The sequence below is a fragment of the Callithrix jacchus genome, chromosome X (assembly GCF_049354715.1).
Source record: "Callithrix jacchus isolate 240 chromosome X, calJac240_pri, whole genome shotgun sequence".
NCBI classification, from domain to species: domain Eukaryota; kingdom Metazoa; phylum Chordata; class Mammalia; order Primates; family Cebidae; genus Callithrix; species Callithrix jacchus.
The window spans coordinates 99,722,432-99,747,898 of NC_133524.1; the positions used below are offsets into that span (position 1 = coordinate 99,722,432).

General features: G+C 40.0%; 1 protein-coding gene across 4 annotated transcripts; it reads right to left on the minus strand.

The window, feature by feature from the left end:
* Positions 1 to 8,310: 8,310 nt before the first annotated feature.
* MORF4L2 (mortality factor 4 like 2) lies at positions 8,311 to 21,142 on the minus strand. 4 transcript variants are annotated; one of them, XM_035289466.2, is made up of 4 exons: positions 21,087 to 21,142; positions 18,253 to 18,342; positions 11,266 to 11,367; positions 8,311 to 9,861 (listed from the first exon to the last, which is right to left on the minus strand). In XM_035289466.2, exon 4 carries the CDS (start codon positions 9,835 to 9,837, stop codon positions 8,971 to 8,973), a length of 867 nt encoding a protein of 288 aa, XP_035145357.1. In that variant the 5' UTR covers positions 9,838 to 9,861; positions 11,266 to 11,367; positions 18,253 to 18,342; positions 21,087 to 21,142; the 3' UTR covers positions 8,311 to 8,970. The 4 variants fall into 4 exon arrangements, with proteins under 4 accessions (XP_035145357.1, XP_035145354.1, XP_035145356.1 ...); XM_035289463.2 differs by lacking the exon at positions 21,087 to 21,142 and adding an exon at positions 19,703 to 19,771; XM_035289465.2 differs by lacking the exon at positions 11,266 to 11,367.
* Positions 21,143 to 25,467: the final 4,325 nt, after the last annotated feature.

Consider the following 25,467-nt stretch of genomic DNA (forward strand, 5'->3'; position numbering starts at 1 on the left):
CAGTGCATCCCTTTCCTCAAATATGTGAGGTCACCTGAAGTTGGTGCTAGGTGAGCAGAGAAGGTTTAACTCTAAATCAAGTTCAGTGGCCCTTTATTATTTGGAACTTGATGTTCTAATCACTGAATTGGGGCTCATTTTGTGATTTAAAGTGACTGTAAGGTGGCAGCAAAGCCCTGGGGCCTGAGTGAAATGTAATTTTAAAAGTACAGTATTAGACAAAAGTAAAGTTGCAGTTTGATTGTATCTCACTAGTAGTTCTGGTTTAATATACTGACTACATTTGCTTGGCATGGTGTTTGTGATGTGCCATACTTCTGTTGATAAATACTACTACTGTTTTTGCATTAATTTTGCTACACCAGCTTTCTTTTGCTTAGTATTTACTTGCTATATTTTTTCCATCCTTTTTTTTTTTTTTTTTTTTCAGATTCAGTCTGGCTCTTGTTCACCAGGCTGCAGTGCAACGGCGTGATCTCAGCTCACTGCAACCTCTGCCTCCCGGGTCCAAGTGATTCTCCTGCCTCAGCCTCCCAAGTAGCTGGGATCACAGGAGCCTGCCACCATGCTTGGCTAGTTTTTGTATTTTCAGTAGAGACGAGGTTTCACCATGTTGGCCAGGCTGGTCTCAAACTCCTGACCTCAGGTGATCAGCCTGCCTTGGCCTCCCGAAGTGCTGGAATTACAGGCATAAGCCACTGTGCCTGGCCTTTTCACCCTTTTATTTTAAACTTTTCCAGATAATTTTAAGTCTGCTTCTGAGAAAAAGCATGAAACTAGGTTCTGTGTTTTATAAAAAATCCAATCTGAGGTTTTCATTAATGTGTGAGTTTAATCCATATATTTTTATTATTACTGACATGTTGTAGATATATTTCTACCTTTTTACTTTGTGTTTTGAATTTACCATATATTTTATTTGCATATTCCCTTCCCCTTCTTTCCTGCCTTGTTATACCAACGGAGTTTTCTTTGGAGTTTTGGAATTTATACATTGTCATGGCTTTAATGTGTCCCCCAAAGTTCAGGTGTTGGAAACTTAATCCCCAATGCAAGAATGTTGAGGGATGGGACCTTTAAGAGGTAATTAGGTCATGGGGCTCTTCTCTCATGAATAGATTCATGCTGTTATTATGGGAGTAGATGTGTTATCTCAAGAGTGGGTTTCTGACAAAAGGATGACTTCTGCTCTTCCTCCCCACCCCCTGCTCTTCTGCCTTCCATCACGGGATGAAGGTCCTCACCAGATGATGGCATGTTGATATTGAACCTCCCAGCCTCCAGAACCATAAGAAATAAATCTCTATTTATGAGTTATCCAGTCTGTGGTATTCTATTATATTAGCACAGAATGGCTTAAGACACACGTTCCATTTTTTTTCTTTTTCTTATTTTTTATTGCATTTTAGGTTTTGGGGTACATGTGCAGAGCATGCAAGATAGTTGCATAGGTACACACATGGCGGTGTGTTTTGCTGCCTTCCTCCCCTTCACTCACATTTGGCATTTCTCCCCAGGCTATCCCTCCCCAGCTCCCCCCACTGCTGTCCCTCTCCTATTCCCCCCAATAGACCCCAGTGTGTAGTACTCCCTTCCCTGTGTCCATGTGTTCTCATTTTTCATCACCCGCCTATGAGTGAGAATATGTGGTATTTCATTTTCTGTTCTTGTGTCAGTTTGCTGAGAATGATGTTCTCCAGATTCATTCATGTCCCTACAAAGGACACGAACTCATCATTTTTGATTGCTGCATAATATTCCATGGTGTATATGTGCCACATTTTCCCAGTCTAGTCTATCATCGATGGGCATTTGGGTTGGTTCCAGGTCTTTGCTATTGGCATGTTCCATTATTTAATCTTGCAGTGCTTATCCTAAGATTGTTTCTTTTTTCTCCTAAGCTGGAGTCTTGCTGTGTTGCCCAGGCTGGAGTGCAGTGGCATGATCTCAGCTCACTGCAACCTCTGTCTACTGAGTTCAAGCAATTCTCCTGCCTCAGCCTCTTTAGTAGCTGGGATTATAGGTGCACACCACCATGCCTGGCTAGTTTTTGTATTTTTAGTAGAGATGGAGTTTTGCCATGTTGGCCAGACTGGTCTCAAACTGCTGACCTCAGGTGATCCACCTTCCTAACCTCCCAAAGTGCTGGGATTACAGGTGTGAGCCATTGCACTGACCTCCTTTTTTTTTTTTTTTTTTGAGATGGAGTTCGATCTTGTTGCCCAGGCTGGAGTGCAATGGCGCAATCTCGGTTCACCACAACCTCCGCCTCCCAGGTTCAAGCTATTCTCCTGCCTCAGCCTCCCGAGTAGCTGGGATTACAGGCATGTGCCACCACATCCGGCTAAGTTTTTGTATTTTTTAGTAGAGTCTGGGTTTTTCCATGTTGGTCAGACTGGTCTCGAACTCCTAGCCTAAGGTGATCTGCCTGCCTCAGCCCCCCAAAGTGCTGGGATTACAGGTTATGAGCCACCTCGATGCTCTTTTTTTTTTTTTTTTTTTAAGTTGAGGTTTTGCTATGTTGCCGAGGCTGTACTCAAACTTGTAGGCTTGAGAGAGCCTTCTGCCTCAGCCTCCCAAGCAGCTGGGATCACAGGTGCATACCACCACATCTGGTAGATTTTTCTAAATTATTTATCTAACTTTATATTTTTTAAACAAAATTTAGAGCATCTCCAACTTCTATCCTCTTCTTTATACAGATTTTTTACATTTTAAAAATATTATATATAACTTCTGATGATTGGCATTTGTATAAGCAAGCTATTGATCATCATTATTATTACAATTCACAGTTAATGATACATTTTAAAATATATTATTTCATTTGATTCTAGAAAAAGTTCAGCTAAGTATTACCTCCATAATGAATTAGGAAGAAAGGAAGGAAGGGAGGGAGGGAGGAAGGGAGGGAGAAGGAGAGAGAGGGAAAGAAGAAAGAAAGAAAGAAAGAAAGAAAGAAAGAAAGAAAGAAAGAAAGAAGGAAAGAAAGAGAAAGAAAGAGAGAGAGAGAGAAAGAGAGAGAGAGAGACAAGATGAAAAGAGAAGAGAGCTCTTCAATTTTTAATAGTATCTTCAAAGACCCTTAAGAGTCTGGGGACCTCAGGCTGAGAACTACAAATCTTAGAAACATATTATTTACCCTTTTTTTTGGAAAGGGAAGAAGGAAAGATAACTGCAATTTTTGAACCTTTATTCTGTGCCAAAAATTTGCTGTAAGCAAGACAAGCCTTGTATTTACTAACTACTTTCTTTCCTTTTTGGGTGTTTTATGAGTGTCATGCAACCTATTTCACAACATGCTTCCATACTAATCCACATACGTCTCCTGAATGGAAAACAGGCTTATTTATGTTGATGATGAAGATATTGATAACAATAATAAATAACAGTTATAATAGCTATTTGTTAACGATCCACCATGTTAGCTAGGCACTGAATGTCATGGAGGTAAATATACTCTTTAAATTGTCCTTTAATTTTAGAAGGGAAGCATCTAAATGTCTAGATAGATAAAGTGACATCATTTCTATAGTATTAAAATAGAGAAACCTGCTAAATCAACAGAGTCCATGTGTGAATTTGGTTCTACTCATTATAACTCACCCCTTTTTAAAATCATTTAGAAGGCCCAGTTTTGGGCCTAGGAAAGTAAGATTAAAATTTCTTTTAATGAAACAACAAGAAGAAATCACCCAAAACAAACTACCTATACATTTAACTGGAAAATATTAAATTATCAGTTTTTGAGATATTGCCAGCTATGTAGGAGGCTAAGGTGGATCACTTGAGGCCAGGAGTTTCAGACCAGCCTGGGCAATATAGCAAGACCCCCATCTCCAAAAAGAACAAACAACAAAAAAATTAGCCAGCCTTGGTGGCATACATCTTTAGTTCCAGCTACTTGAGAGGCTGAAGCAGGAGGATCCCTTGATTCCAGGAGTTCGAAGTTGCAGTGAGCTATAGTGGTACCATCGCACTCTAGCCTGGGTGACAGAGTGAGACCCCACTGTTTCTAAAAAGAGAGAAATATATATTAACATGCATGTTGTGTTCTTATATTTTTGTCTCCTCCCATTTCCAGCAGTGATCCAAGAGAGGGAGATCTGTGGCAGAGCTGGAAGTATAAGCTGCTTGAAGCCAGTGACTTTTCTTTTTTTTTCTTTAGATAGGGTCTTGCTCTGTCACTGAGGTTGGATCTTGGCTCACTGCAGCCTTAAACTCCTGGGCTCAAGGGATCCTCCCACCTCAGCCTCCCAAGTAGCTGGGACTAGAGGCACACACCAGCTAATTTTTTTTTTTTTTTTTTGGCCAGGCGCGGTGGCTCACGCCTGTAATCCCAGCACTTTGGGAGGCCGAGGTGGGTGGATCACGAGGTCAAGAGATCGAGACCATCCTGGTCAACATGGTGAAACCCCATCTCTACTAAAAATACAAAAAATCAGCTGGGCATGGTGGTGCGTGCCTGTAATCCCAACTACTCAGGAGGCTGAGGCAGGAGAATTGCCTGAACCCAGGAGGCGGAGGTTGCGGTGAGCCGAGATGGTGCCATTGCACTCCAGCCTGGGTAACAAGAGCGAAACTCCATCTCAAAAAAAAAAAAAAAGAAAAAAAGAATAAAGAAAAAGAAATTGGTCTTGCTATGTTGCTCAGGCTTGTCTTGAACCCCTAGCCTCAAGCAATCCTCCTGCGACTTCCCAAAGTGCTGCGATTACAGGCATGAGCTACTGTGCCCAGTATATTCTGAAAAGGATTATATTCATTGATGAAACCAAGCCAGATGTCCCTGGATTGACATAGGAATGGAGGGCATTTTAGGGCAGCAAGAGAATAGAGGTCACCCCGGTCATCTGGTCTTGGCAAACATTCCACTACTCACAGGGTTGGATGGAAACAGCAGGGACAAGGGATCTACAGACACCATGCCAGTTTAGTAAAGGAGCATGTCATCCCTAACCAGTATGGACAGAGGGCTGATGACAGCAGGGAACTCCTCAGACTTTGGTGCTAGATAAGACCATAGAATGTCTGTACAACTAATGGAGATGAGGATTCCCCAGTAATAACTAATGTGGATTTCCCACTAGCATCCTAGGGTTGGATATCAGAGTCTAGAGAGTCATACTGATGTTTATTTAAAGGTGTTTTGAAAATGTGATATTTCTTATATGCTCAAGGGTATGAATTAAGATCCATATCTGTTTGTTAGGCCTTCTATTCAAGTTTAATGAACAAATCCTTATTTTCTTTCGGAACGTTTTCATGAGTATCATGAGCTATTTTACAATTTTTTTTTTTTTTTGAGATGGAGTCTCACTCTGCCGCCAGGCTGGAGTGCAGTGGCACAATCTCGGCTCACTGAAACCTCCACCTAATGGGTTCAAGTGGTTCTCCTGCCTCAGCCTCCCTAGTAGCTGGGATTACAGTCGTGCACCACAACGCCCAGCTGATTTTTTCTGGTATTTCTAGTAGAGACGGGGTTTCACCATGTTGGTCAGGATGGTCTCTATCTCCTGATCTGGTGATCCACCTGCCTTGGCCTCTCAAAGTGCTGGGATTCTTAATGGGATAAGAGTCAAGAACTCAATTAGTGGCTAGGCCCTAGATTCCACACAGGAAGTGAAGATGAGAGGCACCAAGCCTGCCCATCTGGTCACCCATCTTTCACTTATGCAAAATTTGAATCATTTCAGCCATCTGACACCAGGGATTTGCCTACTTAAATGAAGTATTCACTAAGACACAAAGTCTAAGAAGTAGTCTTTATTGAATACACATTTAATGAGCAACTTCTATGTGTAAGCACCAGCTTTAGATCTGATTATTAGGTTCAGTAATCAATGGGCTGCATATAATTATTGAACCTCCTTTCTTCTTTACACTGATCCTTTCCCTTGCCATTCCCCTTCTCTGTCTACACTGTAACCGAAACAGTCCAGAATTTGGGGAAGAATAACTGACACCTGATGGGTCTAGTCATCACACGATGGTGTGATGGTCACAATGCAGCCAGCCTACAACCTAGCCTGCTTTCTACTACTCTGACAATATATTGACTAGACAGCTAAAAGCATGTTCAATAACTTACTAGCACCTATTGCAAGGGGGATGACAACAGTGGTAGAAGATATTTCACTATTTTAAGTATTTATGTCTAAGGAAAATCAACCTATGTTTACTTGCAATTCTTTTAAAAATTAGCCTATGTGCATCTATGACCTATTTCCCTTGTCTCCTATAACTTGTAAAAAAATTTAAATTTTAAAGATATTAACAATTTGTCTCTTATATATGTTTTTATGTGTTGTGACTATTCTATTCTTCTGTGTTGCATCCCTAATAATTCCCTTCGTGTTGTTTTATAATAAAGTCATTTAAGGTATTTATGTATTAAAATCTATCCATCTTTTCTTGTAGGCATCTTGCCAATAATCTAATATTTAGAAAGTTCATCTGAGCCAAGATGATAAAATCTCCTTCATTTTAAGCAAACAATGTATGGTTTCACTTATCAAATGTAAATCTTTAATCCATTTGGAATGTACTTTGGAATAAAGTGTAATGCAAAAAAATCTAACATTCCCCTCAAATATTTAGACTATCCTGTTCTTTCACTACTAATTCAAATATTCCCTCTAACATGTCTAATAAAATACATATGCACACAGATATTTCCATTCTGTTACCCTGATCTATTTTGGTGCCCAAAATACACTTTTAGAGTACCATTTCATAACAAATTTTTCTATGTGGCAACTTCTTAATTTTCTCAGAATTTACCCATTTTCATGTTTTATTTTCATTAAGTCATTTAAAAAGTTTTATTATCCTTGAACTTCCTTTGCATATCAATGTGGGGAGAAAAATACTTAGAAAACCATACATATAATCTAATCCCAATTTGTAAAAAAAAAAAAAAAAGTTGTGTGGTTTTTTTTTTTTTGAGATAGAGTCTCATTCTGTCTCCCAGGCTGGAGTGCAATGGCACAATCTAAGCTCACTGCAACCTCTGCCTCCTATGAATTGGAGGGTTCAAGCAATTCTCCTATCTGAGCCTTCCAAGTAGCTGGATTACAGGCGCATGCCACCACACCCGGCTAATTTTTTGTATTTTTAGTAGAGATGGGGGTTTAACCATGTTCCCTAGGCTGTTTTTGAACTCCTGAGCTCAGGCAACTCACCTACCTTGGTGATTTCAGGCCTGACAGCCTAGGATTACAGGTGTGAGCCACCATGACTGGCCTAGTTGTGTGATCTTTATTACAAATATTTATGTATATACATAATTCCAAGAATGTATGGTAAAGTATTAACTGCTTCAGGTGTGTGCTAGGTATCTCCCATTTGTCCTCCTCCCACTCACCACTCCCCATCACTCCCCTCGGCCCCCCTTCCCACCATTTACTTTCCTTCCTGCTCTGTGTCCCCCACACTTACCAACACAGACTATACAAAAGGTCTTCCTTGCCCTCTGGCTTCCAGTTTAGTCAAAGGGAAATACCCAGGAGGTGATGGAAGGAAAGAGAGTGAAGTCAAATATTTGTTCCCCCATTCCATTTTCTTTTCAGGGTCGCTGTGAGCTGACCACATCCTGAAGATTACAGCTACTGTCAGGTGGACCCTTCTACACAGCTGTATGCCATTCCAGTAACTCCTTCCTTCCCACCCTCTGCTATCCCCCTCCCTGCTTCCATTCCTCTTAGCCTCCTTTGCAGAGGGGTAGTAACACTATGTTATGGCCTGAATTGTGCACCCACCAAATTCATGTTGAAGTCCTAATTCCCAATACCTCAGAATGTGACTGTAGTTGGAAACAGGGTCTTTACAGAGATAACTAAATTAAATAAGGTCATTGGGGTGGGTTCTAATCTGATGACTAGTTTTCTTTAAGAGATTAGGACACAGATACAGAGGGAAAAAAGCCATGTGATGACAAGGTGGATGGCCGTGTAGAAGCCAAAGAGAGGCCTCAAAAAAATCAACTGGCAAAACCTTGATCTGACTTCCAACATCCAGAACTGTGAGAAAATATTAAGCCAATCAGTCTGTGCTTTGTTATGGCAGCCCAAGGAATACTTTGTTATGGCAGCCCACATCACAACCTTACCCCTCTGGTGACAACTCAGGGAAAAAAAAATCCTTAACTTCTCTCAAATCATCCATTTCGGAGTCCCATTTATTTATTGCTGGGACCCTGACTGATCCAAGAGAATTATATGATTCTTATTTATATTTGTTCTGTTTTCTAAAATTTCTACAATAACCACAAAATACCAGCCTCAGTAACATGAAAGGCACACTGCAAATTACTTGCTTTGAAATTTAGAAACAAATTTTATTTAAGATCTGAAATACAATTCCTAAAATATCAACTTTTCCAGAAAACCGTGGCTACACAATAATGCATTGCCTCTATCATGTTAGAACGTGCATTAGACTCAAATACAAAAACCATGAAACAAATCACCATCCTTCAACAATTTGAGCAAAGATAGAATGCCTAAGAACAACATAGATGGACTTGCAGAGGATGGGCTGTTTTACTTCAAGCACCATAAAAAAAAAAAAGAGCACAAATGCATGGGTTTTCAGGTATATACATTAAGTTGAACCTTTGGCACTAGGAATCAGGGCGTTTTTTCACGTAGCATTAACACATATTAGAAAATTGTGTAGTGTCAAAGGGATAGGAACCACCAGCATTCAAGCAATGTTGTCAACTAGGCAATAAAATGTTCTACTGAATGTTTCTTCTTTGTTCTAATTACTGCATACACTGGTAGCAACTTTGAAACGAGAAAAGGAGCTTACACTCCTTTTATTTTCTGTTTAAAACAGAACAGAAAACAAACTGAAACATAAGCCCTGTGATACATTAACGATTTTAAAGAACATCAACTTTACAAGAAAAAGACTAAACAGAAAGTGTTTACAGATACAGGACAAAAATGGTGAGCTGTCTGTAGACGCTCACAGGGCTTTGCGGTGGTACTCAGCAGAAGCCACTTTGTAATCACTGGCAGTAAAGAGAGATGCAGAATTCTTTGCCAGATATTTTAGGAAATCATGCAGATAGCCCAACAATAATGCAAGGCTTTTCTCATCAAGGGGTGTATAGGCCAACATTGCTCCAATTCTTACAAATAATCTCAGTAGGTGTGGTGCTCCATAAACCTGGGACATTGGAGCATCAGGGTGAGCCAAAAGGATTTCAGCATACTGGGGCCTCTCAAATTTGTAGAGCAGCTGAGTGCCCAACATCACATTGAAATATTCTTTTATTCCTGCCACAACTTCATTAACCGCATATTCCTTATTATCAACATTTCCCTGCGATTTCTTGCAATTTGCATACTCCTCCAGAATTGCATCTACATTTTTCTTAGCAGGGAGTTGGAACAGCTGCTTCTGCCTGGTAACTAAGTCCCAGTCCTCAACGAGCCATGGTTTTAATTCTTCAGGAATCTTCACTTTAACTTCCATTCTATTCTTAAATGCCTCCTCGCTTTCAACAGTGGGGTCAGCCCGGGCCCTTTTCTTCCGAGGGGGCTGAGGTGCTTCACTGGTACTGCCACCGTCTCCGTTTCCAGGAGTCTTCTGTTTGTTCTTTCTGGTCTTCCTCACGGATCCTGAAGGGGGGTTCTCTGCAGAGCGACCCCCCCATCTTCCTGGGAGAGCTGGTTCCAGATTTTTCTGCTGGGGACCAGCTGTCTTCTTTCCTGAGGAGGCCCCTCTCATCTTACTTCTCTGCATGTTGCTTCTAGTTGGTTTTTTAAAGTTGTCTTCTTCTGCAGATTGTTGTCCACGAGGTTGAGAACCCTGCTTTCTGGAACTCATTCAACCCTGTTTTTATTCCAACCACTGTAATATATAAAATATTTTACTTGGTTGTTTTCTATGGCAACCTTTATGCTTCGTAAAGGCCCATCAGAGCATAACACATTCTAACTCTCTTAAAATCTGGATTTCAAATCCTATTTTAGGACCCTTCGTAAGTGATTTTTTTTAACCTCCTTTCCTTCTCTTCTCTCTGTTCCTCACTACCAGCCACTACTCTCATCTCACCCAAATACTCATCATATTTACTCATAAATTACTTTCTTGATGCCACTCAAAAGATAGGAAAGCAATTTTAAAGAAAGAAGAAATTAAGTGAAAAAGAAAGTATAAAAGGCAGTGGAGCTGAAATTTAAGACTTTTGAACAGGAGAAATGACAATGTGGAATAGGGAAGTTTATATTTAGTTGCCTAGGGGCAAAATGAGTAACAGTAAAGGTTCTTGTATAAGTCCAGAAAGGCCTGAACTAGGATGATGGCAGAGTCAAGAGAAACTGATGAATACAGCAAGCAACCACGAAGAACAGAGTAACCAAAGGAGGGAGAAATCTGCATTTTCAAGCCTGGGTAATCAATGAATTTAATAAAAGCACTAAATTTAGGGCTTAGTTTGGAATCAGAAATAAAATGACAGAACATAGGTAATTCATCCATTCATTAATTTATTCAGTTTGTCATTATACATTACTGCATATCTGCTTTGGGACAAGTACTATGGTAGGTGCTAGAGATCCAAATATCTAAAGTGACAATTATAAAACAGTAAGGTTAGTATAATGATAGTTATAGGCACAAAATAGTTTGGGAGCAGACAGAAGAAATGGTACATGACCATCAGTGATTGTTGAAGGTTAAAAAAAAAGATTGGTGAGGGAGGAGTCAGTGATGACTCCCAGGTATAGGTGATTAGGTCATTAATATTATCACCAAATTATAATACTACTCCATTTACAGGAGGAGGAAATGGATATTGCGTGTGAGGTGTACAGTTAAACATAAAATTTTAAAGCTCAGTTTAGTCCAGCTAACTGGGTACTCCCCACAAAGAAATTAAAGCTTGTGTGAGAAGTAAAAGCCAGAAATGGAGATCTGAGAGTAAACATCATATAGCTGGTAGTGGACACTACGAGGGCCAAGAAAATCAGGGAAAAAGAATTTCAAGTACGGAATTCTGGAAAACCTAAGGACTAAACGCATTTAAGGGATGGGCAGAGAGAGAGACCACAAACAGAACAAAAATGTTAAGAGTAGCCATAGGAGAATTAGAAGAATGTTATTTTGGATGCCAAAGAAGGTAAGAATTCCAAGAAGAAAAAGGTATAATCTACAGTGCAAAGTGCAGCAGGGAGTGCTAGTAAGATAAGGATGCAAAAAATAGACTTCCATTATTCTTAGGGTGTGACAGAGGAAACAATTCCTTTGACTTACACAATCTTCCTTCTTTCCCTTCCAAGAACTCCTAGTGATTTCCCAGATGAAATCTTATAAATCTTCTGGGATGGTCTAGAAGGGTGAAGTGGGAGATACAACCTAGAAAGAAAAGCAGGTATCTGCAATGAAGATGAACTTTTGTGAAATCATCTAAGAAAAAAATGAGTAATTTATAAATATGTGGTTTATATGTTTACATTTGAACAATTAAATGAATCATATACCACAATTGTAAATCAGAGAAAATACTTGAGTTCTGCTGTCAGACAGACCTTTACTTCAATTAAGCCCTATCATTTATGTGTTGAGACCTCAGGCAAGACATGTAGGCTCTGTTAGCCTCTTTTTGTCATTTGTAAAATGTGGCGAGTTACCTATAGCCTTCACAGGCTCCTATGAGAATTTCATAAAGGGGATGTGGCTGAACAGCTAGCACAGTACCTTGCAGGAATATTTGCACATGGATACAAAGATGTTCAATGTAGTGCTGTTTGCAATACTGAAGAAATGGAAAACACCTACCTATTCTTCAATAGGAAAATAACATAAATTATGTATGAACACTACAGAACATTCAAATGAATTAAGCAGAGATCCATGTACTGACATGGAAAGATGTTCAATATGTATTAGGTAAATAGGCAGGTGGCGTAACACTAAAGGATCCCAAATTCAATAGAATCCTAAAGAGACAGATAAAGCCAGGCAGGGTGGCTCATGCCTGTGATCTTGGGAGGCTGAGGAGGGTGGATCACGAGGTTAGGAGTTCAAGACCAGCCTGGCTAACATGGTGAAACCCCGTCTCCACTAAAAATACATAAATAAAAAATTAGCTGGGCATGGTGGTGCATGCCTGTAGTCCCAGGTATTTGGGAGGCTGAGGCAGGAGAATCACTTGAACCCAGGAGGCAGAGGTTGCACTGAGCTGAGATTGTACCACTGCACTACAGCCTGGGCAACAGAGTGAGACTCTGTCTCCAAAAAAAAAAAAAGAGGATAGGTTTTGGGAAGAGTTTCCTAACACACTCAAATGAGAGTGTGTTTTAAACAGGTGTCTATAAATGTGCATGGAAATATCTAGAGATAAAATACCAGCCTGTTAAAATCAGTGTAACCTCTGAGAAAGGGATGATGGTAGACTAGCCTTAAACCAGGTTTCTCTAGTAACTACAATTTTCACCCACAAAAAAAGCCCATTAGCCATTCTGCAGCCATTAACACTGTGCAGGCAGGTGTCAGGGAGGCTCTGAGAAGGAAATCAAAGAAATGTTTGTTAGTAGCACTCGTGGGCAAAAAAGCAGGCTGGGCACGGTGGCTGACACCTGTAATCCCGGCACTTTGGGAGGCCAAGGCGGGTGGATCACATGAGGTTAGGAGTTGATGACTAGCCTGGCCAACATGGTAAAAACCTGTCTCTACTAAAAATGCAAAACTTAGCCAGGCGTGGTAGTGCACACCTATAATCCCAGTGACTTAGGAGGCTGAGGCAGGAGAAGAGCCTGAACCTGGGAGGTGGAGGTTGCAGTGAGCTGGAAGATCACTCCATTGCACTCTAGCCGGGGCGACAGTGAGACTCTGTCTCATTCATAAATAAATGAATGAATGAATGCTTGAAGACTAGATCCCTGAATGAATGAATGAATGAATGAATGAATAAAAGCTTGAAGCCTGGGCGACAGTGAGACCCTGTCTCATGAATAAATAAATAAATAAATGCTTGAAGACTAGATCCCTGAATCAGGAAAGCCAGTTATTGGAAGAGAGGCCTAGATGTGAGTACTTTCACTAAGCAAACAATATCCTCTAACTGAAAGAGCACAAAGCTCTGAGCAGAAATTCAAGAGTAAAGTCAGTCTTTAGAAAGCATCAAAATTTGCAAATATGGAGACTAACCTTGTGGGAATCAGAAACCTTCTGGCTAAGAGGGATACAGAGACACATCCTGTGAAGTATCAAAGACAGGGGTGACAGTGGCCAGTGTATCACGGCATTAAATTGTAAGCTGTCGTGCTTCTAAAATAATGTTTCTCAAAGAACTGCTTTGTGACAAGGACAGAAAAGATACAGTATCTGAAGACTTCAGAGAAATGTTAATACAGGTTGCGTATTCCTTATCCAAAATGCTTGGGATGAGAAGTGTTTCAGATATTGGAATATTTGCATATGCATGAGAATATCTTGGGGATGGGACCCCAGTCTAAACACAAAATTCATTTATGTTTCATATACACCTTATATACATAGTCTGAAGGTAATTTTATACAGTATTTTAAACTTTTTTTCGCCTATCACATGAGGTCAGATGTGGAATCATCTACTAGTGGCATCTTGGCACTGAGAAAGTTTCAGATTTTGGAGCATTTCAGATTACGGATACTCAACCTGCATGAGTAAATCCAGAAAGCCCATCTTGTGGCTCAAAGTGCAGAGGTTCCATAAAACAAAGTGATGGTAGTAAAACTATCACCTAAAGAAAGCAACATGACCTAGTGCAAACCAAGCTGTGTAAAACACATTGAGTAGTACCCCAAAACCTAAAATCCAATAAAAAATTTAAAAAAAAAAAAAAAAAAAAAAAAACACATTGAGTAGAGCAACGCTGGACAAAAAAACCATTCTGGAAGTTACACTGGTCCCTGGTGGGTATACAACTGTGAATAGGGGTAGAGGGGGGCAATGACTCAACACATGGAGAAAATGGGGGCACAAATTAGGGACAACAGTCACCAACTATTTCCCCACCTGTTCCCTACAGGTAAGCTCTAGGATAAGCCATAAATTGAGAACACACATTTGTACTTATATTTGTCTTAGTTTTCTATCTTTAACAGTTTACTCTCTGTATAAATAATACATTTAAACAGAGGTGAGCTCATAATGCCTATCAAATCTTAGATCTTTCCTTTTTAAAAAATTTACTATGATAACCAGTCATCTTCCCATGTTAAGGTTATAATATGCATCCATTTTGAGTCATATAATAGATTTTAGTCAAATGAGCATACCTTAATTTACTTAGCCACTCCTTCCCTAGAAATATCCAGTGCACTCCTCCCACCAATGTATTATTTAATAATCAATGAAAACATTTTATGTGAACATTTTTTGCCCTCACTTCCTATTACTCTTTTAAGACTCTCAGAAGCAGACTTAGTGAATAGAGATAGAACACTCTTAATACATTGTTAAATTACTCACCCTGCACAAGTCGTGCCAATTTTAAATTCCACAGTGTGTAAAACTGTTTACTATGCCTCACGCTCTGGCCAACACTGGAGCTCTTCATTTTAAAACAATTTTTTCATTTTTAAGTTTAAAAATTAAGAACAAGGCCAGATGCGGTGGTTCACACCTATAATCCCAGCACTTTGAGAGGCTGAGGTGGGCAGATCACGAGGTCAGGAGTTTGAGACCAGCCTGGCCAACACAGTGAAACCCTGTGTCTACTAAAAACACAAAAATTAGCCAGGTGTGGCCGCAGGCCTGTAGTCCCAGCTACTCGAGAGGCTGAGACAGGAGAATCATTTGAACCCGTGAGGCAGAGGTTGCAGTGAGCTGAGATTGCGCCACTGCGCTCCAGTGACAGAGTGAGACTCCGTCTCAAAAAAAAAAAAGAACAAATATTTTGATAGATTTCTTTTATATTTTAACTCCTTAATGCATCTAGTAGTTTGTAAGTTATGAACTAACAATCTTCGTTCACCTCAATTAATTAGATCTTGTGGTGCCATTAATATTTCCTTTATATACCTACAGATAACAAATTATATAGATATGCATTCTTCCCTTATCACCTCCCCTTCTCCAACCCCAATCCCAGGACTATCCTCTGAATGAACATGTATGCCTTCAAATCTTTTCATGTACACATTCACACAAAATGTAACTTTAAAGACTCAATGTGTATATTATACACATAGGCATGTGAACATATATCATGTATTTACTTAATTTGTTTTGACAAAGGGAAGATGCATACTGCTCTGCACCTTGGTTTGCTCGCTTATCATGGGCATCTTTCCATGTCAGTACATACCTACCTCTTTTTAATATTCGTGATAAATTCTATAATCTGTTATGTACTATAACTTAACCAGTGTCTGAACATTTATGTTGTTCCCAATATTTCATTATTTTAAAAATACTGCAATGCACATCAGTATATAAAAAGACTAGAGCATTAGTTAAGTACCTCTGAAGGATACATTCCAACAGGAACTATTTAGTGAAAGGATTTGCTTATTTATAACTGGTGAAATAGAGCCAAATTCACCTCACAAAGAACTGTTCTAATTTGTACTCCCAACAAAAATGTAAAAAATGCATTTTTTTTCATGGCTTCAGGAACACTGGACAAACATCTTTTTGAAAAAAAAAAGGAGAGGGGGTTTTCTTGGGCCAATCTAACATGTAGTAAGATGATTTCATTTGAATTTGTGTGATGTCATCTTTTCATACGTTCACTGGTCACATCTTACATGAATATTTTTGTTCTCTCTTCTACTAGGTTGTTTGCTATTGTTTTCTATTAAGTAAGTATTATTTTATGTTGGAAATTCTTTTTCCAAACCATCACTTTCTCTTGTCTAATGAATGGTACCTTATCATAAGACTGTTGCATGTATACGTGCATGTATCTCTCACTATCACAGACAAATCTATCAGTTTTTCTCTTGTGACCTTGGGCTTCTTTGTCATGCTTAGGAAAAATGCTCCAAAAATATTGTAGAAGTGATTTGCTGCCCATTATTGATACTTTTATAGTTTTCCTCAAATGTATAACTTTTTCTAATATTCTTCACTAAAGAGTTTAACCTTTCCCCCTTAGTATGAACATTCTATATTCTCAGAGGTATATGGGTCTTTTAAGGTACTTTCTTCCCAGTGATTTTTGCCCCCCCCCCCTTTTTTTTTTGGCTTTTTTTGAGACTGAGTCTTGCTCTGTCACCCAGGCTGGAGTGCAGTGGCTCGATCTTGGCTCATTGCAACCTCCACCTCCAGGTGTCAAGCAATTCTCTGTCTCAGCCTCCTAAGTAGCTGGGATTACAGGCGCCCACCACCATGTCTGGCTAATTTTTGTATTTTTAGCAGAGACAGGGTTTCACCATCTTGGCCAGGCTAGTCTTGAACTCCTGACCTTGTGATCCACCCGCCTTGGCCTCCCAAAGTGCTGGGATTACAGGCATGAGCCACAGCCCCCAGCGATTATTTAACTTTTAAAGGTATCACTGTCTATAGGCCATCCATTCTGTCACAGTGGTATATCTGATAGTTCTCACCAGTATTAATTTAATTATCACAGTTTAAAGGTATAAATGTTGCTCTTGAATAACACTTGAAAACAGCTACACCAGGGATATTTAATGCCATATTATTTTAAATAGCAAAACACTGGGACCAATAGAAAAGGTTATCAATAGTGACTTCACATATTATGTGATTAACATTTTATAATAAAAATATATATTTAAAACTCACACTGACTTTCTGATCTACTCTTATCCATGGATCTCACATATGGCCAGCCCAATTTTTCAGTTAATCATCACTGCATATTGTATACTTTGTAGACATACCATTCAGCCTGGGCTCATTCCATCCTAGGTTTTACCCATCCTCTGAGGCCTAGGTCAAGGTCCTCTTCCTCTGTGAGGCTGTTTTTCTCTATTTCACATCACCCTGACCTTGCTTTCTCTGAGTCCGTTAGCTCGACAGTCCACCCCCTACCTTTCACTGTTAATCATTCTCTAAATGATCTCTTCTAAAGGTATTCTGTGCCTATCTATCTAATGCATCTATTCCACCCGGGCAGTACCCTTCTCTGAAACCTACTTTCAGAAGAGAGAGAAACAAGGAAATTACACTGATTCCATATGTAGCTGTGAAAAGACTGAAAAACCTTCAAACCTTACTTCGTCTCCACATGCAAGCAATGGGACATGTGGAAATCAGACTGCAAAAGGTAGTATCTTTTGTGTATGCATGTATCAGAAAAGAGTGTGAATAACATTTTGTTGGAATAAACCTTTAAATGTACATATACCGTATCAGTTACATTCATATCAATTTTCTCTTCTGGATCTTGAAATATTTCCTTTATATTTAGTAGATTTTTTTTAAGTTTGAGACAAAGGAGGAATGATATAAAAGCTGTTAGCAGACTGGATATTCAGTGAAAAGATTTGCTTATTTATAAATTTGGTTTGAAATGCTAGCTAAAATTATAGCTCCTGGAAATTCCCTCATAAATATATATGATCAATATACTTAAAACCTTTCTATATTGTTAAGCCAGAAGTCATAATTTCGGAACTCAGTTCTAGTGGTAACTGCTGCTTCTGGAAAATGAGGAGAGAAACCAACAGCATTAATGTTTTTTTTATAATTCCAAAAAGAGATATTCACGGCTTTTAGAAGCATGTATAAGTATGCAGACAAAACAGGAGATATCAGGACTAACAGAACCATAGTTATTATTAGAACAAATACTTAGATGTGCCATGCACTGTCCTGGTATTTTACATGTAATCCTCTCAACAATCCTATGAAGTAGGAACTATTATTATCATCTCTGTTTCATATATGAGGAACTTAGGTATAAAGTGAGTAAGTATCTTGCCCAAGATCACACAGTTAAGTGGCAGAGCCAGGATTTAAATTCAGGAAGTATTTGCTCTTAACCACTAAACTATGCTGCATATAGGATGCTCCGAAGAAAAATATAATATATGGATCTGTGGAACTACTACAGGGGATTGACTGTAATATCTTTTATCAAGGAATGTAAAATTACACAGGCCTCTGTTGCTTATGCAGTTTCTATACTGGAACTACCAATGGACTTAGCTCCATCGCTTCCCTTCTCAGAATTTAGACTACTTTCCCAGACAGGAACTTATTAATTTTCAAAATATTCCTGGACGGTTAAGAAGGTTATGTGGTATTATCTTGTTTGAGAACTGAGGCCAGAAGGGAGGCACTTACCCAAGATTCTGTAATCAGGGAAGGTTCTGCAATCAGGATCAGATCTCCTGATCCTTACTATACAGCAAACTTAGCTTTTCGGATGGTGACCTAGAAGGTCAAACAAAAGGACAGGAAAGGACATAAAATAAAAAGATATGAGATATGGCTTTCTTCTTCATCAGCCAATGCAATTTCATCACACACAAAGGACACCAAAGCTGATAAATAATGTACAAGTGTTTCTTTTTCCTTTCTTGTGGCTACATTTTCAAATTTAATTTATTGTACATTTATATAATTTCTGACAAATTTAAAAAAAACTTTTCCTTAAAGATAATTTCAAATGGATAAAAGAAATAGTATTATAAACCTACATGAATCCATCATCCAGCTTTCAACAATTACCAACTGAAGGCCATCTTGTTTCATCTATAACCCCACCCACTGCTCCCCCGCACCCCCGACTTTTTCAAGCTCACCGGAATATCTGGCTTTTGTATTTTATTCCAGAAAAATTTAAACGTATACCAAGGAAAGCAGATAAATATAAGGAACTCACTGCGTATCAATCAGCTTAAATTATTATTAATTTAGGGCTAATTTTTTTTCATCTATACCCCTCCCCATTTCCCCCCACCGCTGAGATTATTTTGAAGCAAAACCTAGTCATTAATGTATTTAGAAGTCAACCTCAGACATTACATTATTTAATCCGTAAATATTTTTGCATATGTCTCTACAAAAAAAGGACAATTTGAAAACATAACCACAATACTACTGTGACGCCTAAAAAAACTGACATCAATTCCTTAAAAAACATCAAATATCGAATCCGTGTTCCAATTTTCCCGATGCGTCTTAAACGTATTTTTACAGTTGGTATGTTCGATTCAGGATCCAAACAAGGCCTACTCATCGCATGTGGTTCATCTCCAGCTCGCTCTCGTTCTCCATCTCTTTCTTTCTCGCACCCCCCACACCTTTTATTTAACTTTTCAATATGGAAAAATTACAATCTATGCTATTTTCAGGCAATTCTCAAATAGCAAATTATTTCATTGTTAAAAATCGATATATCTCTTTTATCTTTTATTCTACGAAAGAAGTTGATGGTAGAAAGGGCACTACAATTAGCGAATCTGCATAATTTATAATTTTTCTCATTCTATTACGCAGATTATTTATCTCCATAACAATACATAATATCTTCAGGAGCCAGGCTTCATATTACATGCTCTATACGCACTATTATACAGTAAACGTCGCTGAGGTAGATACTATTATTATCACCATTTTACAAACATGGAAACCGAGACACAGAAAGAACAGGAGCCTTGCCCAAGCTGGGCGTTGGCAAGCAGGAATTTGAATCCAGCTCTGACCGATTGTGAAGCCACTAGCTAATCCCGTCTCTACCCGACGAAAAGAGGAAATCATCGACCCTTTCTCCCCACCCCCACCCCGAAACCTGAAACGAGAATCCAGATCTTCCCAGCAGCCGACGTGTGATCACTGCCGTTCCTCCAACCGCCATAGTAAAGCCAGGTTTCTCTGGCAACTGATATCCATAGGCAGACACGTCACCCTGGAGGAGGGCGTATGCTCTTCAGCCAATCACAATCGTCTTGTCTAAGTTTTAGAATGTTCCATAACCAAATGATTGGATAACCACCCCCACGTCAGCAATGACACTTAGCCGCAGTAAAGGCGGGTGCTAGCAACCTGCTTCTTCACTGTTAAGGCCTACAGCAAACCAATCACCTTCCTCCGTTAGTGCGAGTTCCGGCCAATGACGTTCGCCCTCTTAGGTTTTTAGCCCGCCCTCCAAAAGCGTGACAGCCGTTGGGTCATAAGTCTATAGGGCAGAATGTTCACGTGGCCTATTTCACGACCCAGAGTTCCTCTGACCAGAAGGTTTTTTTTTTTTAATTTTTCTTTTCTTTTTTTTTTCTGCAGGGAGGCATTATGGGTTTGTGTTTCCCCCCTCCTTCACTGGGAGAGGAAGTGTCTACGTGGCCTGCGGAAATAGGATAGGCGGAAATGAGCTAAGGTTCCCGCGAGTGGGGAAGCGAGAGGTCATATCTGGGGCCACGCCCCCAGACCTGTGGCGCAACTCTCCGAACATGAAAAAAAAAGACGCAATGGGGGTTCTGCTGTGTTTGCGAGTGAGGGTCCCGAGTGCCGCGGGCGCAAGGCATTAAGGCCAGTGTGTCAGTGCGCGGGAAGGCTCGCGTGGGGCCCTGGGGTTGCTCTGGGAGCGCGCACCGGCCCTCGTGGCGCGGGAGGTAATGTGTGTGCGCAGGCGTGCGCCCCGGGCGTCGGGCTGGTGAGAGCCACAGCGCGCACCGGCACTCGGGCGCGCGGGCGCGCGTGTCTGCTGGTGTTGGGGGGCGGTGAGGGGAGGGGTTAGCTACGGCGCGCAGGTTGTTATCTATTTCTGTATTGTTTGAAAATGTTCTAATGAAAAGGAAAATAATTAAGGCAAGGCGACAATAACAGAGATAAAAGGGGCTTTGTCAGAAATATTTTGGCTTTCTCTACTGATTTAATTAAAGACTTAAAAAAATACACTCCCTACGTTTTCCTTTCTGCCAGAATCCCACTGTAAACCACAGCCCTCCAGTGGTTTAAGAGCCAAACCCTTCCATCGCCACATTAGCAACTGCAAAGAGAGGCTTCTTTCAAGTTCTCTAGTATCCTCCTTCCTCCCCTCCTCCAAACCTCCCCCCCTCCCTCCAAGGCTGCATGCAGTTTTCTTGGCACAAATACAATTTTCCTATGGGAATGTCTATACGACAGCATTCCCCTTCATTAGGGACTCCGAATTTTTGTGGGGATTGAGGCGCTCTTACCTTTGCGTCCTGATTTCCAAGCACGCACACTGCCCTTCTTCAGGCAAATGCGCACTGTTAATTTTCCAGAAAGTTCTGTGGGTTAGGGTTATACCTCTCGAGTCTCCCACTAGATGCCGCCAAATCCCAGCAAAGGATTGGCTGTTTGGTCCCTGGGATTATGGGGTTTTGTTCTCCCCACTCCCCTTCTGATTTGCTGAACACTACAATCTATGAGGATCATGGCTGTCGTTCATTCCTAGGGAAAAATAAAATCAACTTCTGTAAATAACACAAGTAGGCAGGGGACTATGATCCAAGGTCCAAATAATTTTGCTTCTTTCTTTCCTTTTCTCCTTGGAAAAAAAAAAAGGTCCCTCTCCAGCACTCTCTTCTTTTGTCCTTGCCTTGTTTAATCAGAGTTAATGAATGACCCAAGCACTGATGTTGAATATGCTAACCCTTTTTCCTCACCTTTTCAAATGCTCACAATTCACCCAAACTGAAAATACAGATAGCTGTTCAGTCAGTAAAGATAGGTAAGAACTCATCAGTAAAACTTGGACCCTGGTATTGAAAACTGATTTTCCTTTTCTCTTGAAATTTGTATCAGATATGTGTGTTTACACCCTATTTTCTGTAGTGTTTTTGGTAAACTTTATTGTGTCTTTGGAGTAAGAGACCTAATTGTAGACCACATTCCATCACCTCAGTACGCTGGGCAAATGATTTATGTTTTGTGACCCTCAGTTTTTTGTATGCTTTCTGTATTTTAGATGCTATGTTATATCCTTCACGTCGATTTTTAAAAAATTCATCACCAAGTCCTTATTAGATGAGCACTACTAGATCAAAGTCAAATAACAAAAATCATATCCCTTTCAGTTATCTATCATATATACTTGTATACACACACAGGGAGGATTTTTTTAGAGCAGTGGTTCCCAAGGTATGTTTTCTGGATGTACCAGAAACATCAGTATAACCTGAAAAGTTGTCAGAAATTCACATTATCAGGTCCGACCCCAAACATAATGAATCAGAAGTTCTCAGGGTGGGGTTTGATAATCTGTGTTATTAACAAACTATCCCAGTGATTCCAGCACACACTGAAGTTTGAGAACCACTGCTTTGGAGAGTAGAAATGCAATGCATATTTTTGTACACACCACTAGAGGGTGCTACAGAATGTAAAGCAAAATAATAAATGATATACAATATATGTTTTCAGACACCCTCCATATTATCAGTCGTATTTTACAGATTAAAAACTAATGTATAGAGATGTCAAATTATTTTCTTAGTGCACACAACAAGTATGGGAACCAGGATTTGAACTTTACCTGCCTCTAGCCCAAACCCCTAATAGTACTCTGTTGTTTAACCATAATGACTTGTCTTTCCAAGCCTCAAAATACATTAGAAATATCTTGTTCCCTGCTTTGGCGAATGTTTACTGGCTTGTCAACAAGAGGGCAGGAAAGCAAACCAAGTAAGTGGAAATATTTCGATATTTCATACTCATACTCTTCTTCACCTCCCTTCTATAATAAGATATCACATAAAGGCTTCTGAGTGTTTCCTTTCTTGCTCTTTATTCCTCAAATAATGTTCTTTTTACTCTGCACTTTCCTTATTTGTTTATGTCTAAATCTTCTTTTTTTTTTTTTTAAACAGAGTTTCGAACTGTTGCCCAGGCTGGAGTGAAGTGGCATGATCTCAGCTCAGTGCAACCTCCACCCCCGTCCCCCGGGTTCAAGTGATTCTCCTGCCTCAGCCTTCCAAGTAGCTAGGATTACAGGCATGCACTACCATGCCCAGTTAGTTTTTGTATTTTTGGTAGAGATGGGGTTTCACCATGTTGGCCAGGCTGGTCTCAAACTCCTAACCTCAGGTGGTCCACCCACCTCGGCCTCCCAAAGTGCTGGGATTACAGGCATGAGCCACCACGCCTGGCCATATGTCTAAATCTCTTCTGTGTGTTTTGAAGGAATCAGGGTGGTGAGGAAACAGTTGTTCAAAACCTGTTACGGGCCACGTACTCTGTACACCCATTAATCTCAACAATAGGCCTGCAAATTGGGTGATATTATCATTTTATAGATGAGGAAAGTGAATTCTACGGTGTGTAATTATTTTTCTTTGGTCATATAACTTGTAAATAGTGGAGCCCAGATAATTCCTGGCATATCTGCCCATACTATTTTACTAAGCCTTCTACTTTTTGGCTTTGAATCTGGTTTGGTTATTTTCTTGTTAAGTGACTTTTTACAAGTTATTTAACTTTTCTAAGCCTCAGTGTCACATATTAAATAGGAACAAACATTTCTATTTCATAATCTTAGAGCTGCACTGTCCAATACTGTGGCCATTAGTCATGTATGACTATTTAAATTTAAATGCAGTAAAATTTAAACATTTAGACCTTCAGTTGTACTAGTCTCATTCCAGGGGCTCGACAGCTACTTACGGTTAGTGGCTACAGTATTAGACAGTGCAAATACAGAACATTTCCATCACCATAGAAAGTTCTATTGGACAATGCTGATTTAGAGGATATAAGGTATGTAAAAGGACCTAACACGGTGCATATCTCATGGCAGACGCCCAAGAAAAGTGATTTCTTCTGCTTTTTTCTTTCAGCATTAGAGCTAGGGGTGTTCTGTTTTATTGACGAGGTCGGGAGAGGGAAGTAACTTACCCAAGCTACTGTGATAAGAGATATGTCTGGCACTGGGACCTTTCTCCTGACTCTTGCTGCAACATTCTATCTAGTATACCCATCCTTATACTTTACTGAGTGAAGTTTCAAAGCCAAGCATGTGAATAGTGTGAATTAACTTTGCAGTCAGGGTGGTAACAGAAAAAGGCATAGGAACTGAATGCCTCCTGTGTGCCACGCAGCACTGTGCCTAGCTCTTCACATCTGTTATCTTAGCGAATCCTCACTGAAGCCCAGAGAAGTTAAACATTCACCCCAAGTTGCTCAGCAAGTAAATGGCAGAGCAAGGTCCAGGCTTTTTTCCATTATGCCATACTACTCCCTGAAATGTGAATACTCCCCTGCCACCTCCGCTTACTACTGGGTCCTCAGAAAATGGGAATTACTCTTCTTTTGAATGTATCACTGAACCACTGTCTTCACAATCTGTTTCAAATGGAATGGAAAAATAGCTGAGGTCAATGTTTGTTTGGCTCCAAGGCCCAAGGCCAGACAGAGAATATTTATGGTCTCAGCCTTCAAAGGACAGGCAATGGCTCGGAGAACCCTGTGTGAATTTTCAAGGCCACCATTAGCTCATACATTGCTTTTGTGCTAATTAGAAAAGCGTGACACCTGGGGGCAGACAAATTGCAGAGAAGGGCCCATTCCAATGGAATAATGAGAAAAAGACTTTTTTTTTCTGTAGGCTGTTGCAACCTTATCAGAGCAGCTGAAGAATGAATTTCAGCCTGGCCTCTACCCTATTAGTTGGGCACCCTTGTGGAGGGTGCAACCTGCCTAACATTTTTTGCTGGCCGTCTTACCTCATGACTAAGAAAGCCTTCCTAGGCCTGGAAGGTAGCAGTCAGTCTCTTCTGGAGGGTGGAGAGAGATAACCAGTGTTTTCTCATGGTTTCTGGGTAGTAGATGAAATTGGTCTATTCTAAGGTTAATTTGATATTTAAAAATTTTGGTTCTGACTAGCTTATTGGATTTTTTTGAAGAACATTTGATTAATGTAAAGCTTAAAAATAAACCTATTTCAGCTAAGCAAATGGTATTTCTTTAATAAGGATGTTTCTTTATCTGTTTCTACCTGCATCATTCCATAGGAATTTTATAAAGCTAGTCCAGGAACGTAGTCTGAATCAACCTAGTTTGCTAGCCTGTGAGAGAGAGGGCATAGATGAAAATAGTCATGGGAAAGTTTTATCCTTTTACGGGTATCCTCTTCTAGTTCCTCTTTCCTCCTGTGACCAATCCCTGCCCCGAGATTGACCCACCCATTTGACAGAAAAAGGTTACTTCTTCAAATGACCCAAAACACTGAGAACCTGAATCTGATCAATAATGTCCCTGGGTGACCTTGTGATGCCAGACTCACACATAATTCCTTGTTGTCCCCTTCCTGAGTTAATAGTTTAGCAGTTTGCCAAAATTTGTGGTTTTGTGAGCCACAGACTTCACTTGGAATGATCCTGTAAAGTCATCCATGCTACACACCAACCCACAGAAACGAGGACCACTTTTCCCCAAGTGTATGCTGAGTCCTACAATCTAAGCACTGCCTCAAGAGGATGCCTTGAGTAATTTTTCCAGAGTTAAATTTGCTTATGCTTCTAACCTCCACCCACAGTCCCCATTACACTGGGAATGATAAAAGCTATGCCTTTTGAAAACATCAGCTGTCATATTATT

Coding starts and splice junctions, on each gene's coding strand:
- MORF4L2 (XM_035289465.2), bottom strand. CDS start 9,837: ATGAGTTCCAGAAAGCAGGGTTCTCAACCTCGTGGACAACAATCTGCA.